The 15545-nt window shown below is 40.4% G+C and overlaps 1 protein-coding gene across 6 annotated transcripts in view; it reads left to right on the top strand.

The window, feature by feature from the left end:
- The window catches only part of LOC124112503, a 28129-nt gene that overhangs the window by 7569 nt on the left and 5015 nt on the right, over positions 1–15545 (top strand). The window contains exons 1-3 of one of the 6 annotated variants that reach the window (XM_046472653.2): positions 3378–3580; positions 3728–3795; positions 11092–12659. In XM_046472653.2, the coding sequence (XP_046328609.2) occupies positions 3790–3795; positions 11092–12363 (1278 nt within the window). In that variant the 5' untranslated portion in view covers positions 3378–3580; positions 3728–3789 and the 3' untranslated portion in view covers positions 12364–12659. Of the gene's footprint in view, positions 1–3377; positions 3581–3727; positions 3796–7841; positions 8369–9283; positions 10612–11091; positions 12660–15545 lie in introns of those variants that run through there. The other 5 variants (XM_046472654.2, XM_046472655.2, XM_048397558.1 and 2 more) reach the window with 5 other exon arrangements.

The raw sequence follows: 15545 nt of genomic DNA, 5'->3' as shown, positions 1-15545 counted from the left end.
GTCTCGCCTCATGAACACGTTCCTTATTTCAATATTGTATTCAATTCCACCCATGACTGTACACAACATTTATATATTTACATGTATACGACGGCTACATGGGCAAGTATAACGGTAAACACAAACGTGTGTTTGTTTAACATTTTTGTGTGTTGAAACACTGTTATATTAAAGGGAAATATAACCATTTAGTCTGTTCGGGTAACCAATTCTAGCTATTATTTCCTGAATAAAATATTATTTACTTCAGGCATACACATATTATTTTGTGTCATGTGACACCAGATGTTGTTATCAACCAATACTCATAACGTAAACAACCATAGAAATGTGAAACATCAATGCTAGAGAATAACCAAGTTCGATTTTCCAACGAACAAATTCCTTTTGGCGTGAACGTTGACAATAGCGGTACAAATATATTAATGGATCACTGAAAATCAGTGACGACGCAATTGTTTGCAAAAACCTGTTGCCTCCGATGAATAGATGAAGTTATGCCGCAACAGTAAGCACTTAGAAGTCTTGTTTGCCAGCTGGGACCATGTCAGTATATCAGGTATGAAATGCATTTACACGTTGAACGCATTGACAGAGAGTATTAGTTATCTTGAACGGTTGGTGAAACCGCGCAAATCGAAACAGTTCATTTATGGGGTATTCTGGGGGCGAATATATTTCGTGACACCGGAACTACTGATGTAACTGATTTCAGAGATCTTATTAATCCTCGCAAACATTCGGTTTTAACACTAACTACGTAAAAACTGTCAACATATCCACGCCGTTATACTCTGATTAAAGATCTAAAATATATTCCTTAATACAGGCTCCCATTTGAAAATGGTATCAGTGTAATACCAGGGGCTAGAATATCATGGTGCAACCAGGTTTCTGTTAAACATACAACATCATAACTATCTAATTCAGCACTGATTAAATCTACTTTAAAATCTACTAAGACAGCGTACGTTTACATGTATAATCTTTATAAGCAAAGTAACCCAAAATATAGATAATGTGTATCATCTTCCCGAAATGATTAGCATGTAGAATAGATTCAAAAACACCTGTATTGAACAACATCAACCGGCATCGTCAAAGCAAAGTGTACATGTAATTGTTACAATGGGGCTGGCGGTGAATATTAATGAAGAACATCTTGTTAAAAAGACACACCGAAACTGATTTGCATAACTGATGACCACAACATATTGCAAAATATCAAAATAGTAAAAATGATACAGTTTAACCTCACACTGAAGAGAAAACAAGAACGACACAGAAAAGTAAAATAGTACGTCATATAGAACTGAGATAAAGTAATCTGAGAAGGGATTCATACGTTATATACAACTTAAAAATATATTATTATGAAAAACGAATGGAAAGGTGGGACACCCCCCACCCCCCACCACACACCCCACACAAGTAACTAAATGTATAATTCAGAAAAAATAAAGGAGATAAAAAAAAAATCAATAAAAAAACATAAACAAATTAACATTAAAACTATTGGCAACTGCATGGCAAGTATTTATAAAACGACCGGGGGAGGAAATATTCTGGGGGGAGATTTTATTTCGTAGGGTGGGGGAGAGTTTATTTCGAGAGGGGCGGAACTGTACCGGTATAAATTCGCCGGGGGGAGATTTTATTCTGGGGGCGAATATATTTCGTGACACCGGCGTCTATTAGAGGTACGGCGTCTAATAGAGGAAATACGGTTCATGTGGCAGTTACATATCATTATCTAACACCTGTCTAGAAAAAAAGAAATATCGAATACGACGCTATAAACTATCAATTTCTTATGTAAACAATGTTTAAACAAACAGTAAATTATCAAAGGTTCATACATGTTGTGGCCTATATCTACGTATATCAATCACACTGAACATCAATAAATATCCATAGTGAAAGTAATTGTGTGAAAAAAATGACCTACTTTTACAAAATGGCGTTTTCACTGACAACAGTACGCGGGATTTTACGAGGGGACTTTCGCCGATTCAGGGATCGTGTATACATAAATGTGACATGTAAGTAATCAAAAACATTCTGACAATCTCTGTACTGTTATTTGTTGTTATATGTTTCATTGAAACCAAGAGAAATAGTCAGAACTTCCGATAAATAACGTAGTCGTCGTGCGTGATTTTGCGTCAGTAATGGCGTCACGCAGAACGGAAACTTTGACAATTTCTGTTTAATTTATCAAATCATTGCAATGTATCTTTCTTTAATTACCTAATTCTTCCTACGATTTTCTTCCCATGTATATTTTGAAAACGTTGAGCCAACATATGCAACGAATAGACGAATGGATAGCTCAAAATAGGAGAAAATGCTACACAGTGTAAAGTCTGAATTTTACTTTGTTTACATTTCAAACAAGTGCAGTTTTCCGACCTCAGCGTTCGTTTTCACACCTAATTTATTTTGTTTAATTCCATCTAGACACTTTGTATTGGTGACAAGGACCATTTGTCATTTGATTCTAAAATATATGAGGAATTGAAGGATGTATGTATTGCAGCTGAGTTTGAAACATACGTGATGTTACAGGCGTCTCACAACCGGCATACGTGAAACGTGATTTTGTAAGCACTATCCAATATGGCGGAAAATTCACTTCAGCGTTCGTGTTTGCTTATATTCCAAAACATTCTAAACGATTCTAGGAATATCGGCGACGTTTTGGAAAGATCATTGGTGATTTGATAAAAGACAGATACCCGTGATCACTAATATGCTGTAGAGCGTCAGCCCGGATAGCGGAAGGTCAGTGGTTCGATACCCGACCGCGTCATACCAAAATACGTTAAAAGATGGTACTCGTTGTTACCCTGCCTGGCACTCGGCACAAGGGGCTAGGGGTCAGTATTCTGTGTCTGAGTTCGGTATTCATGTTAAACTGCTGGACGTACCTCAGTGGGCCAGCACTATAAATTCGTCATCAGTGGACTGTTACAAGCAGCCACACCACCCACACACAGACACGTACACAAACACGTCGCTATATACATGTAAGTGCAATAATCTCCCACGCGACATAAACCCCATTTCCCCTCTTCGAAAACTGTTACAGGTGATGTCAAAGGAGAGTTCTAAAAAAGTTAATTTACACCACCCCTGGGCATAAAACAGTCCATTGACTCCAATCATATGGGATAACTATCGTATACATTATCCATTAAGGATTGAATTAGACAGTCCCAGTGGCAGGAGATTTTCAGTTATTCATTATGCATGTGCAATTAATCAACTCTCCTACTACCTCGCATGCATATTCCATTGGAAGGAAATTACCAACACCAAAAGCATTGTGTTCATCTGGGGTTGCCAAGACAACACCCGTGGAAGCTGATGACACAGACTATAAAGCACTCTTGATATGCTCACTGTTTATGGCGACATCGACCGTCCATTGAATGCTACCTGTGAGTGAGATGACAAGGCGACAACACAATAACGACCAATCAGTGTATGCTAACTGTAAGGTTGCTAGTTTTGAATATGTTTTGCTTGATTCATTCTCAAGGCAGCAGCGTCCGTCATGCACCGGATTACCCAAAAGGTGAGGTGTGTCTTTATACACTGACAGTAAGGCTACCCTCTGTGGGGTGAATTTCAGTTTGTTTACCTTCATTGTGCACACGGACCTTCGGCGCCTTGTTTGTAGGCGGGTATCGACAGATATGGTCTAAACCTGCATTTGTTTCAGGTGAAGGTGTCCTTTGTTGTTGACGTGCTGTGACAAGGAGGAAAGAAAACCAAGGCTTAAAAATGTCGGTAAGTAGAGAAATAATGATATAATCAACAGAAGATAGAGCACAAAATATTGAACAAATATGTTCATAATATATATAATATTTAAATACTTCGAGTTCTATTGTGTTGTGATGGGGATCAATATTGAGATATCCGTGTGTGCGTGGAACGTGGCTCCACTGTTCAATCTGTTTACTTAACCGCCAGGCAAAGGAAAGTATACACTTATATTTGATGGCGATTAAAAATAAAACAAGCAAGATTTGGTTATTCGTTGATGATTTATTTGAAACGGATATCATAGCTGTGTTTTGGACCCTAAGTCTGCAGAGTTTCAGCGACTGTTTTCAGACATACATGAAGGTGGTAAATGTTTGATAGCATTTATAATTTTCAATGTGCAGATACCTATTAGATTGCTGGAGTCTTTTTCTTGAAACGGTTTATATGTTGGACAAAATATGTTCAGATAATTTATAAAATCTGTGAAACCATTTGAATTTCTTTGTTCAAATGTCGGGAGAGGTATCACTATTGAGAGACACATGTGTACAGAGAATTAATGGCTCTCAACTCGTCGTTCTGTTCAGTACTGATGATTTTAACACTTACTTCAACCTATGTTCATGAGTGTAGGTGATATACTTCTTGCACAATATTTGTTCAATATTGAGTGAAACCGGATGTTGCGAAATAAGTACTCGGGAGTTAAAGAATACCCACAAGTGGAACAGGTGCGTTGCTAGACACACCAGTCATGACATACTAACTATAGTCACGCGAGAAAAATCGGGTGTTCTTTAACTTCTTTTAAGTAGTATATAACGTGTCGGAGATCTACGACTTCGACCAGTGTCCTTTTAACACCTGCACAGTTTATTAATAACAGAACATATATCTAGAAATAAAATCCAAAACACGGATTAACTATAAATCTAGCGTTAAATCTAAATCATTTTGGCAAACGTTATTTTCACATTTACATTATACGACATGCATATTAAATTTCAAGGCTATTTCAACGGAGTCGCTTTTACAGTTTCCTTATAGTTCGTTTGTGTAGGACGTCCTTGTTTCGATAATAAAACAACATACACAGCTTTACTTGTTCAGACTACAGGATGTTATATGACTTATCCTTATCATTTATGGCGGCTGTACACACATAAAACGGGCCATAAAGTTTACGACATATGTGTACAGTGAAAGGACGCTGCGGTCAAAGCATGAAACTATAATATGGGTAGGATTGAAACAAACAGAATTCATTACTCGGGTATTTGTTGGTTGGGTTGGGTTGGGTTGGTTTGTTGTTTAACGCCGCACTCAGCCATATTCCAGCTTTTTGACGGCGGTCTGTAAATAATCGAGTCTGGACCAGACAATCCAGTGATTGACATCATGAGCATCGATCCACGCAGTTGGGACAGATGACATGCATCAACCAAGTCAGCGAGCCCGACCACCCGATCTCGTTAGTCGCCTTTTACGACAAGCGTAGTCGCCTTTTACAGCAAGTATGGATTGCTGAAAACCTATTTTACCCCGGTTCTTCATGGGCCCGGGTATTAGTACAGAAATTAACAGGATCAAGTGGAATATTTAATTAGTTATATGCATTGCGGGAAATCATGGGTTATAAGAGCCCGCATGTTTGTCTGTTATTGTTTTGTTTTTGTTTAACGCCGCACTCAGCGATAGTCCAGCTATGAGACGTCGGTCTGTAAATAATCGTGATATTCATGAGCACTGCCCTTAGGATACAATGACAGTCATCAATCAAGTCAGCGAGCCTGACCACCCGATCCCTTTAGTCACCTCTTACGACAATGCCCGTGAAGATCCGGGTTAGAACAGGTCTTCAGCAACCCATGCTTGCCCTAAAAGGCGACCGGGTGGTCAGGCTTGCTGACTTGGCTAATGCATGTCATCGTATCCCAACTGCGTAGATCGATGCTCGTGATATCAGTCACTGGATTGCCTGGTCCAGACTCGATTATTTACAGAGCGCCGTCATAAAGCTGTAATATTGCTGAGTGCGGCGTTAAACAACAAACAAACAAACAAAACCTCTTTCGAAAAGCATAGTCACCTTTTACGATAAACATGGGTTGCTGAAAACTTCAATGCGTCGGACAAATAGGCTAAAATAACGCAAGGAGAAGTATGTTGAGTGTTATTTGTCAAGAAAAGTGAAATGTTCTAAGTCATTGGATATTCTTTCCGATATTTGATTAAAAAATTAAAAAAAACAACCCAAAAACATAGAGGCACACTCAAAATAATTCATGAAGTGTCAACATCGATTCCAACACTATGTGCAAATACACACTAAAAGTGGCGGTGTGTCAGTTGTTTACAATGTGCATGTATGTGCAAATAACTAGGATTCAAGGTGAGGTGAGGTGAGGTGAAATGGGGTTTAACGTCGCGTCCAAGATAATTGCACTTATATAGCGACGTGCATGCACGTGTATATGTGTGTGGCTGCTTGTACTAGTTCGGACTGATGCCGATTTATAGTGCTAGCACACTGAGATACCATGCCGCTGTTTAACATGAATACCCCACTCAGACACAGTATACTGACTCCGAGCCGACCAGTCCTTGTTTTAGCCCCTTAATGCCGAGCGCCAGACAGGGTAACAAACAAGTACCATCTTTTAACGTCTTTTTGTATGACGCGGCTGGGGATCGAACCCCCTACCTTCCGCTCTCCGGGCGGACGCTCTACCATTAGACCACGGAGGCGGTCATCAAGCATTCAAAGGAATGTTTTCTCAGCCTACCATATCATATGTCCGGATCGGTGTATAACACAGAGGTAGATCGAAGCTCATGATGTCAGTTAAAGGATTGTCTGGTCCAGCCACGATCATTTACAGACCGCCGTCATACAACTGGAATATTGCTGAGTGCGCGTTAAACAATTAGCAAACATAATAATGATACAAAGGGCTGTGGTATCAGCTATCGTTGAGTCACATGTTGTAGACAGCACAAACAAATGCATCCACAATTAGACCCGTTAAATGGATGCGTTGTTAATTTTAAATTTTAAATACCTTAAATTTCATTGTAGAGGTTTGTTATAGAAAACAAAATATTCTTTGCGACTGTAAACATGAACAGCTTCTGAACCTTGTTTTATGCAAGGCGACCCTCACAAATAATAACAATATATTTACTATTATGCTAGAGGCGAGAGTAAGGTAGCCTAGCGGTAGATGCGTTTACCCGTCGGGCCGAAGGTATGAGTTCGGCTCCGCATATCGGTACAGTGTATCGCCGCGATTCGCTGTGCAGAGTTGCGTCCCTTGGGCACGCCAGAAACCTATGATTGTTGGTTCGAATCCCGGTTCGCCCCGATTATGTTTCTAGGTTTGTCAGCACCATACCCGTGCTCGTGGGTTTCACCGAAGTGGTAAACGTCTGAGACCTGCATCATTTCGGGCTTTCCTCCCACATTACGCTGACACGCCGTGATATAGCTGGAATACTGTTAAAAGCGGCGTTAAACCCAACTCACTCACTCACTCACTCCAGTGTGAGTTACAGGCTGCCATAATAAACGATGATATTGAGGTCTGCATCAGAACAACATTTTACCCGTGAAGATCCGGGGTAGAATAGGTCTTCAGCAACCCATACTTGCCGAAAAAGGCGACTGTGCTTGTCGGTAGAGTCGACTAACGGGATCGGGTGGTCAGGCTCGCTGACTTGGTTGATGCATGTCATTGTATCTCAACTGCGTGGATCCATGTTCATGATATCGATCACTGGATTGTCTGGTCCAGATTCGATTATTTATGGACCGCCGTCATATAGCTGGAATAGTGTTGAGTGCGGCGTTAAACAACAAACCAACCCAACCCAACCCAACCAACAAATACCCGAGTAATGAATTCTGTATGTTTCAATGCTACCCATATTATAGTATCATGCTTTGACCGCAGCGTCCTTTCACTGTACACATATGGATAAGGATAAGCCATATAACATCCTGTAGTCTGAACAAGTAAAGCTGTGTATGTTGTGTAAGTATCGAAACAAGGACGTCCTACACAAACGAACTATAAGGAAACTGTCAAAGCGACTCAGTTGAAATAGCCTTGAAATTTAATATGCATGTCGTATAATGTACCTGGTCCTCATTGTAGGACTTGACTCGACCATTAGGTCGACTGATGACTGGTCGTTTGATCTCCAAAGGACGAGACATGAAAAATACCCGCCTCCTTGGGCCGGCTGGAAATGTCATATTGAACACAATCTGTGAACTATTGGTAAAAATATTATCAGACAAGTTAAAACGGTTGACAAAAAGCAATCTTCGTTCTTTCACTTGAAGGTTTCTAGGATGCTTAGAATAGGGTTTAACGTACTTGTGGAAATAAAAATAAATTATGACCCTCGACTATATAAAGAAATACACGAAATTCTATGAGCGAGTGCAGACCCAATCGTCACCCCTCCCAGTCGACAACAGCACGATTTATTTTGACTCTCAAGATTTGCGCGTGCAACTTCCGTTAGCACGTGCGTTGTGTCATCGGTTCAGTGAATTCGGATGGCAGGAACACGTGAAACTGACGTGAGTTTATTGAATTTTTCAATTTCCGTATTGACAGGTTAGATTTACTTAATCGGCATTGTAACGTTACTGATTTCTAGATACATTGATGATCTGTCTGTGTTGTACATGCATACCCTGACTGATATGTACGTCGTGGACAACGATAGGGCAATGAACATGAGGCAATGGGGTCGAGAAGTCCGTTATCGATGGATAGCTTTTAGCTTCGTCATTAACCTTTTTTGGTACTATAAAAATCAGATATATGTCGGAGGTGAAACCAGGAAAGGTGCAACATACCCCCCCCCCCCCCCCCCCCCTCCCCTCCCCTCCTCCCCATGCCTCCAAATGCTTTAATCACTAAGCTACCCCACCACTCTTTTTTCGATACGAATATCGTGAAAGCCAACTAACGTATATTGATACAGATGATCTTTTCTCATTTTTCTTTTCTCAGAATGTGTTGAACCAAATTAAATAAATAAAAACGACAAAACGCTTTCCATGTTCATAAGAAATCTCAAACTAAGTAATAAAATAATAAATAAAAGTGGATTGTACGATTCCAACTATATGATAAACACGTGTTTATAAATCACTGTCAAATAGTTTTCATACCGTGTGTTCGCGAAAAGGTGAGGGTATACTGCCCAATCGGTGCCACGCGTCACAAACACATGCAAAGGCAAGTCAATTGTTCACCTGAATAAAATACGGGATCATTATGGTACAGTTTAAAATAAGAAATTGCATCGGACATCATTTGTATTGTTATAGTGCAAACCATTTCAATACTTTTACTTAAAATAGTGCAAACCATTTCAATACTTTTATTTTACATTTCATTTATCTAAATACCTAACTGGTTCAAAATGTTTCCAAGTGCACCGAAATTCTATGCCCTTTGTCTGTTTAATAGAAGAGAAGAAGAAGAAGAAAATTATTTTATTTACGTGTCACACACTGTACAACAATGACAATAAAAATACATAAATAGTGTGTACAGTGTCCGGCCATTGTGGCCTACGAGACACACAGGACGTCACATACATAGGAGTAAAAATGAGACATATCACAGTACATACTATATCATAAGTTATCACCAGTTGTCAGAACATTCTGATACTAAGAAATAAAATACATTGGACTAAGTTGGTAGAGACGAAAGACACAGTTGTCTTCGCTGATACATGTGATGAAGAAGCGCGGCTAGGGGTCTAACCACCCTATTGTTCCGCATTAAGAACACGGTCTGATCGGCAGCGGACATCTGTATAAAGTTTCGAGTTGATTGAGAAGCTAAATTCCATAAATCATAGCGTAAATCTGTATAGAGAGAACATTCAGCAAAAAAGTGTATTTCATCCTCAACGGCATTGCAATTACAGAATTTACACATACTTTCAATAAGCGGTGTTTTGGGGCGGGTGAATCTTCCCAATTCTATTTCTAATGGCAGTGAGCCGCAGCGAAACTTACTTAATATACTGCGCTGACATCTGTTCATCAATAAACTGACATAGGGTTCTACTGATAAAGAATCTTTAAACAATCTGTATGTACGTAACTTATTACCATTTAACTGGCCCGTATCGTTCCAGAGCCCATGTAACCAATCAGAATGGTCTAAGGATGACAGACATACTTTAGACAAGTTAAACTCTTCAGTAGAAATATTATTTAGATCATAAATTGGTAAATGTAAACTGACAAAGTAGTTGAAAACTGTATTATTCCAGGATCTACGGAATTTTACTGACCATCTGCAAATAATACTCAGCATTCGGGATTGATCTGCAACATGCAAACTGCGCCAGAACCGAAGAATTTCAATTTTTTGTTTTGTAAATGAGGATGTCCAGCCCATTTCACCACGGACAGCCAAATTTGGAGTCTTTATACGGACTGCTAAGAAAGATCTACACGCTCGGTTTTGGACAGCATTTATACAGCTAAATTCCTTAGTTCCCCAAATTGCCGATCCATTAGATAAGAGAGGCTGGACCATATAATATATTAACTATAATTTAATATTTTCAGCAAACATTCGGCGTATCCCCTCTTATCATAAGCCCCTCCGGGCAGGACCCTTAATCTCCAGCGCTATCTATAAATTTCAGTTAACACCTCCTTACATCGCCGGATCTCACGTATATAAATACACGTGGGACAATGACCTTGCCACACGTTACGTAATACCTCTCTCTACAAAACCCGACTGACATGGTCAGTCAGGGAGACAGCCTGGAGACTGCCAAAAGGTAAGTAACAGAACGGTTCTCCCACCCGGGAGAGATTGGCCAGTCGGTCCCGGTGTGCGTTCTGTCACGTTATTATCAAAATGTACCTTTTCGACTCATTTCGACCTGCATCAATAAACATGGCTGCTGTCGTCTAAACTTCACCCCTGAGTTTTGTCATCCGTCATCACCCTGAGCTACCATCCGAGGGCCGAAACTTTGGCTCTTGGACAGTATCACTGATGCGTCAAATGTGGAAGATTTATTAATGTATTTTACATGTGTACCATAAAGCCATTTGAAAGCTTAACTCGAGTAATTATGCAGAAAATATTTGATCGGCAATTTTTGTCTAGGGACTTTCTTTCTAATGTATCACATCTCCATTCAACTATGATATATAGCCAGGACGCATTCGCCACCATTGTTTCGTTTCTGAAGTGACGTCATCAGTTCCATCTATCTCCTCACTTACAGATATTCTCTCGTCTTGTCTCGCAGCAAATGTTCCGTCGCGTCGTCGTCGTCGTTAGTGTCGTTACGGGCGCCGTCATGTTAGCCCTCTACAGCGTGGTAGTCCAGACCAATACCGCCATTGTCACCATGTCCCTGGTCTCCAGGTACCTACCAGTGCATCCTGCCGATGTCACAGCAACAACAGCCATTAATGGCCTCCCTCAAGCCATACAACGGTCGTCTCCAGGTCAACTGCTGAGCTATGCACAGTTGAGCACACCACACCATCTGGTGACTACAATGCATCCTTCAAGTGTCCGCATGGCGGGACCAGAAGCGTCAGGTATCAATGCAACATCCGGTAAGAAGGTCAAGGTCAAACCAACTCCGTATATAATTTACAGGTGCTTGAAAGGACATCTCTGCGGTGGATATGCAGATCGCCAGAAGGGTATCGTTGCTGGTTACGTGATGTCGGTAATGACGGGCCGTGGATTCGGCATAGAGATGAACAAACCTTGCGAGATGTCTAACTTTCTTCGCCCTAACGAGGTGGACTGGATAGTCAGTCCAGAGACTCACAAACTCAAATCGCAGACGTTAAAAAAGCTCGATAGATCGGCAAATCCATTACGACAGAAACTGGCGACTGCTGACGTCAGCAAAATTTTCACAGAAAATATAACATACCTCACACTCAATAAAGACTTTGCTCGATATTTGAAGAAGAATAATATACACAGGAATAATCTAGGATGGATTGTGAACGCTACTCTGGATGAGGTCTATGCCAGATCGTGGAGGACGTTGTTTCGTTTAAAGGATCCTTTGCAAAAGGATCTGGATAAATTCCTATCTCTCGTTCCAAGGAATTATTCTCTTATTTGCGCACAGATTCGTATGGGGAAGAATCCAAGCATTCCAAATGATAGTGAGACAAGAAACGATGATGAAAGTGTGAAAACAATATGGACATTTCTGGAACAGTATAACGATACGTCAAAATATAAAATATTTGTGTCAACAGATTCAGAAAATATAAGAAAGGAGAGCCTTAGACGTTTCCCAAATAATTCCGTAACACTTCCGGGTGTCATTGCGCATGTGGACAAGGCACCTCAATGTGACGGCTTCCGGAAGGTGATACTGGACCAGGAAGCGCTGAGTCATTGTGACACGCTGCTGCTCACCAACAGCGGACTTGGGAGGATAGCAGCGTTCTTTAGACAGCGAGAAGACAATATGTATTGTTTCATGAAACGACAACTCACAAAGTGTAATTATACCTCTCCAGAATTTATGCCCATGTACTGGTAGAAGAATCCCCTTGTCTGGTTCATGCTTCCGTCCTTAAAGTATGTTAAAGTATGTTGGATGTTACCGAAGACCTGATTCTGACCTGTTTACTACTTTAAATAACACCTAATTGTTTCATATGACTATGGTTGATCAGTCATGGCATGGTATGGTATTTTATCGAAAAAAGAAATGACTCCGGAAAATATTGTTAAAAATGATTATGCTTCCAACAGTTGGAAAGAAAATAATTTTCATAAAAAAAGGTTTGCCCCATAGTTTTAATTAAAAAAATATCTTGTTTTTGCAGCTATAGTTAAAAAAACCATCTGGTCTCAATACAAAATCCATTCAGGGTCTAAATGGATATGGAAAAGAGCTGGTGGTGACTTATTAAAGCTTCTCTAAACCCGTGGGTGCCTTTTGTTGCAATAACTTCCAAGTAAGATCAGGTTAATGTATTCCTTTCGGTTTCGTGGAATCTGGAGACTATTTGATGGTGTATTCAGCTCTAGACATTGATGGTATCCTGCTTTGTCTGACAGGGGTCTCTATAAGAAGAGTATTCGTGTGTGTTTATTAATGATCTTGGTGAAAAGTAGAAGAATAAATGTTGTGTGAATGCGTGGCTTCAAAGTTGCTTGGCCTGACAATTGGTCCGATATAGCCTCCACTGCTCATGGGAACGGAAAGAAGTTATAGGGTAGGATTGGGGACGGAACATTTGATATTTACTTTATTATTTTCAAGCACCTGCTGGGACACCCCATGCATCTAGTCGACGGATATGGGTTTGGCAGATCGAAGATCCTAATCGCGTTTTCGGGCCCTATATTACAATAATATTACTTCGTAGCGCCTTATACCCCGGGTACATGTATTAAGGGTTAAGATTAATAAGCCTTTTCATACACGCCATGAGATAAAGTGACACGTCTCAACAACCCTTGGGTCTGCAGCGTGCGTGTACTAAAATTCACACACCCTCAGCCCATCCCAGTAGAGATAGGCGCACCGCGTTACCGAAGGTGTGCCTGCAATGTAAATACAATATATTTCATGACCATTGAGGTCAACTATATGTTGACGGCGATATACTTCGTTATTTAGGCGTATTTCCCGAGTGAGAATTAACATACAAAGAGACGTCACAACTTTAGGCTACAGCTATGTGATATTTGAGTCTGAATCGGTGCTATCTGTTTCTCATCTTGAGACTCAAATTATCTCACTAGCTACAGAATAATATTCTGGGAGTTAATAAAAAAATATCCGCCAAATTCCCTCACTTTTGACCCCATTATACCCCACGAACGCGTTTGTCGTGGCCACCACAGAAGCCATTATATGTTTACTCCCAATTGCATCCCGTCCTGCCATCCATTCAAATCTAGTAGTTTATCAATGTATACAACGCAAAAGAAGTAGTGGGCGGTCGGGTAGACTAGTGGTTAAAGCGTTAGTTCGTCACGCCCAAACCCGGGTTCGATTCCCAACATGGGTACAATTTGTGAATCCCATTTCTGGTGTCCCCCCGCCGTAATATTGCTGGAATATTGCTTAAAGCGGCGTTAAACCAAACACAAACTCACTCATTAAGAAAAGAAATTGTTTGCTACCTAACGTCGCACCCAGCAATACTTCTGCCATACGACGGCCGAATGTAAACATTCGACATTGTGATAGCAAGTCTAGACCAGGCAATCCAATGTTACCATAGAATGGTATTAAACGATTGAAAAACAACATTAACTGAATTACTTGCCGAGCACGAGTACAGAGAGAAACACTTCTTGGTCATCAACAACGCATACTTATAAGAGGCGACTAATGGGATCGGGTAGATAGGCTCGCTGACTTGGTTGGCGCATGTCATAGTATCCCAATTGCGTGGATCGATGCTCATGATGTCAATCACTGAATTGTCCGGTCCAGAATCGAGTATTTACATACGACCTTATATAGCTGAAATATTGCTGAATGCAGCGTTAAACAAACACACACAAAGTTACTAGACTCAAAGGTCCAATAGGAATTGTCTTGTGTGTGTGCGTGGGCGCGTGCGCCTGCGTGTGTGTGTGTATGTGGGCGCGTGCGTCTGCCCCTGCGTGTGTGTGTCTTTATTTGGGCTGTTGTATATTATATCAGTCAAGCTGTGTTCGTCTTTTTCGAATGGCACACACTGTCCAATATCCGGTTTCCTAATGGAGCAACGCCTGTGTCAATTACGCAGAGACGGAGTCTGCTTTCAAAATGAACATAGCTCCTACTGTTTATCATTCTTAAAAAAATGAAGCTACTCACAACGACACCAGTCTCCAGTACTGAATCGAAATCAACGAAGTGCCACTTCCAGATTGAGCTGTGAAACGTTGTTACAACATGTCCTTGTCAGAATGAACGTTCTATCAGTTGTTTATTATCGGGGGTTATTCAATAGTTGTTTTTTAATAATAAATACTGCGCTGATTATTTGTTTTATGTTTTCATGATTCCTTCCATATGGTATGTAGTCATACCAGCATAATTATCAATATAATGTTTTTATTATTTATTATTTATTTTACAACAATAATTGATCAAATGCGCCACACTTGGGATTTATGATTTGTGGAATTTGCTTTGAATAAAGTATTTACAAACAACCGGCTCAAACGTGTTCATTTGTCAAGATGAAACTCCACAAACACGGACACGTTATGCTGTGTAGACCTTGTCCTCATGTAGTTTTGGGTTAACACTGGTATGATTGACAACATGTAAAGCGCTCGGTTCCAAATTAAAGTAAGAGGCAGCGTACCTGCAGTAAGACTACCTCAAATTTCAAAAGACAGTAGGGTTATCTCCTGATTGTCAGATCCGTGAAGATCCGGTTACAATAGGTTTGCAGCAACCCATGTTTGCCGTAAAAGGCACAGCTTGTCCTAAGAGGCGACTAACGGGTGGTCAGGCCTACTGACTTGGTTGATGCATGTCCCAATTGTATGGATTGATGCTCATGATATCAATCACTGGATTGTCTGGTCCAGACTCGATTATTTGCAGAGCGCCGTCATATAGCTGGAATATTGCTGAGTTTGGCGTTTGTCTAAAACCATTATGACACACATGTTCGTATAATAATCCCTATGTATGTGTTACAGTCAATTTGTAAAATCAGTCAATTTGGAAATTGCCTGGCTAACTTTTACAAATTCACAGAT

This window comes from Haliotis rufescens, unplaced genomic scaffold (genome assembly GCF_023055435.1).
Source record: "Haliotis rufescens isolate VD_foot unplaced genomic scaffold, xgHalRufe1.0.p SCAF_17, whole genome shotgun sequence".
NCBI lineage: Eukaryota > Metazoa > Mollusca > Gastropoda > Lepetellida > Haliotidae > Haliotis > Haliotis rufescens.
Note: the sequence above shows the minus strand (reverse complement) of the source record. Positions and strands in the feature narration are given on the sequence as shown.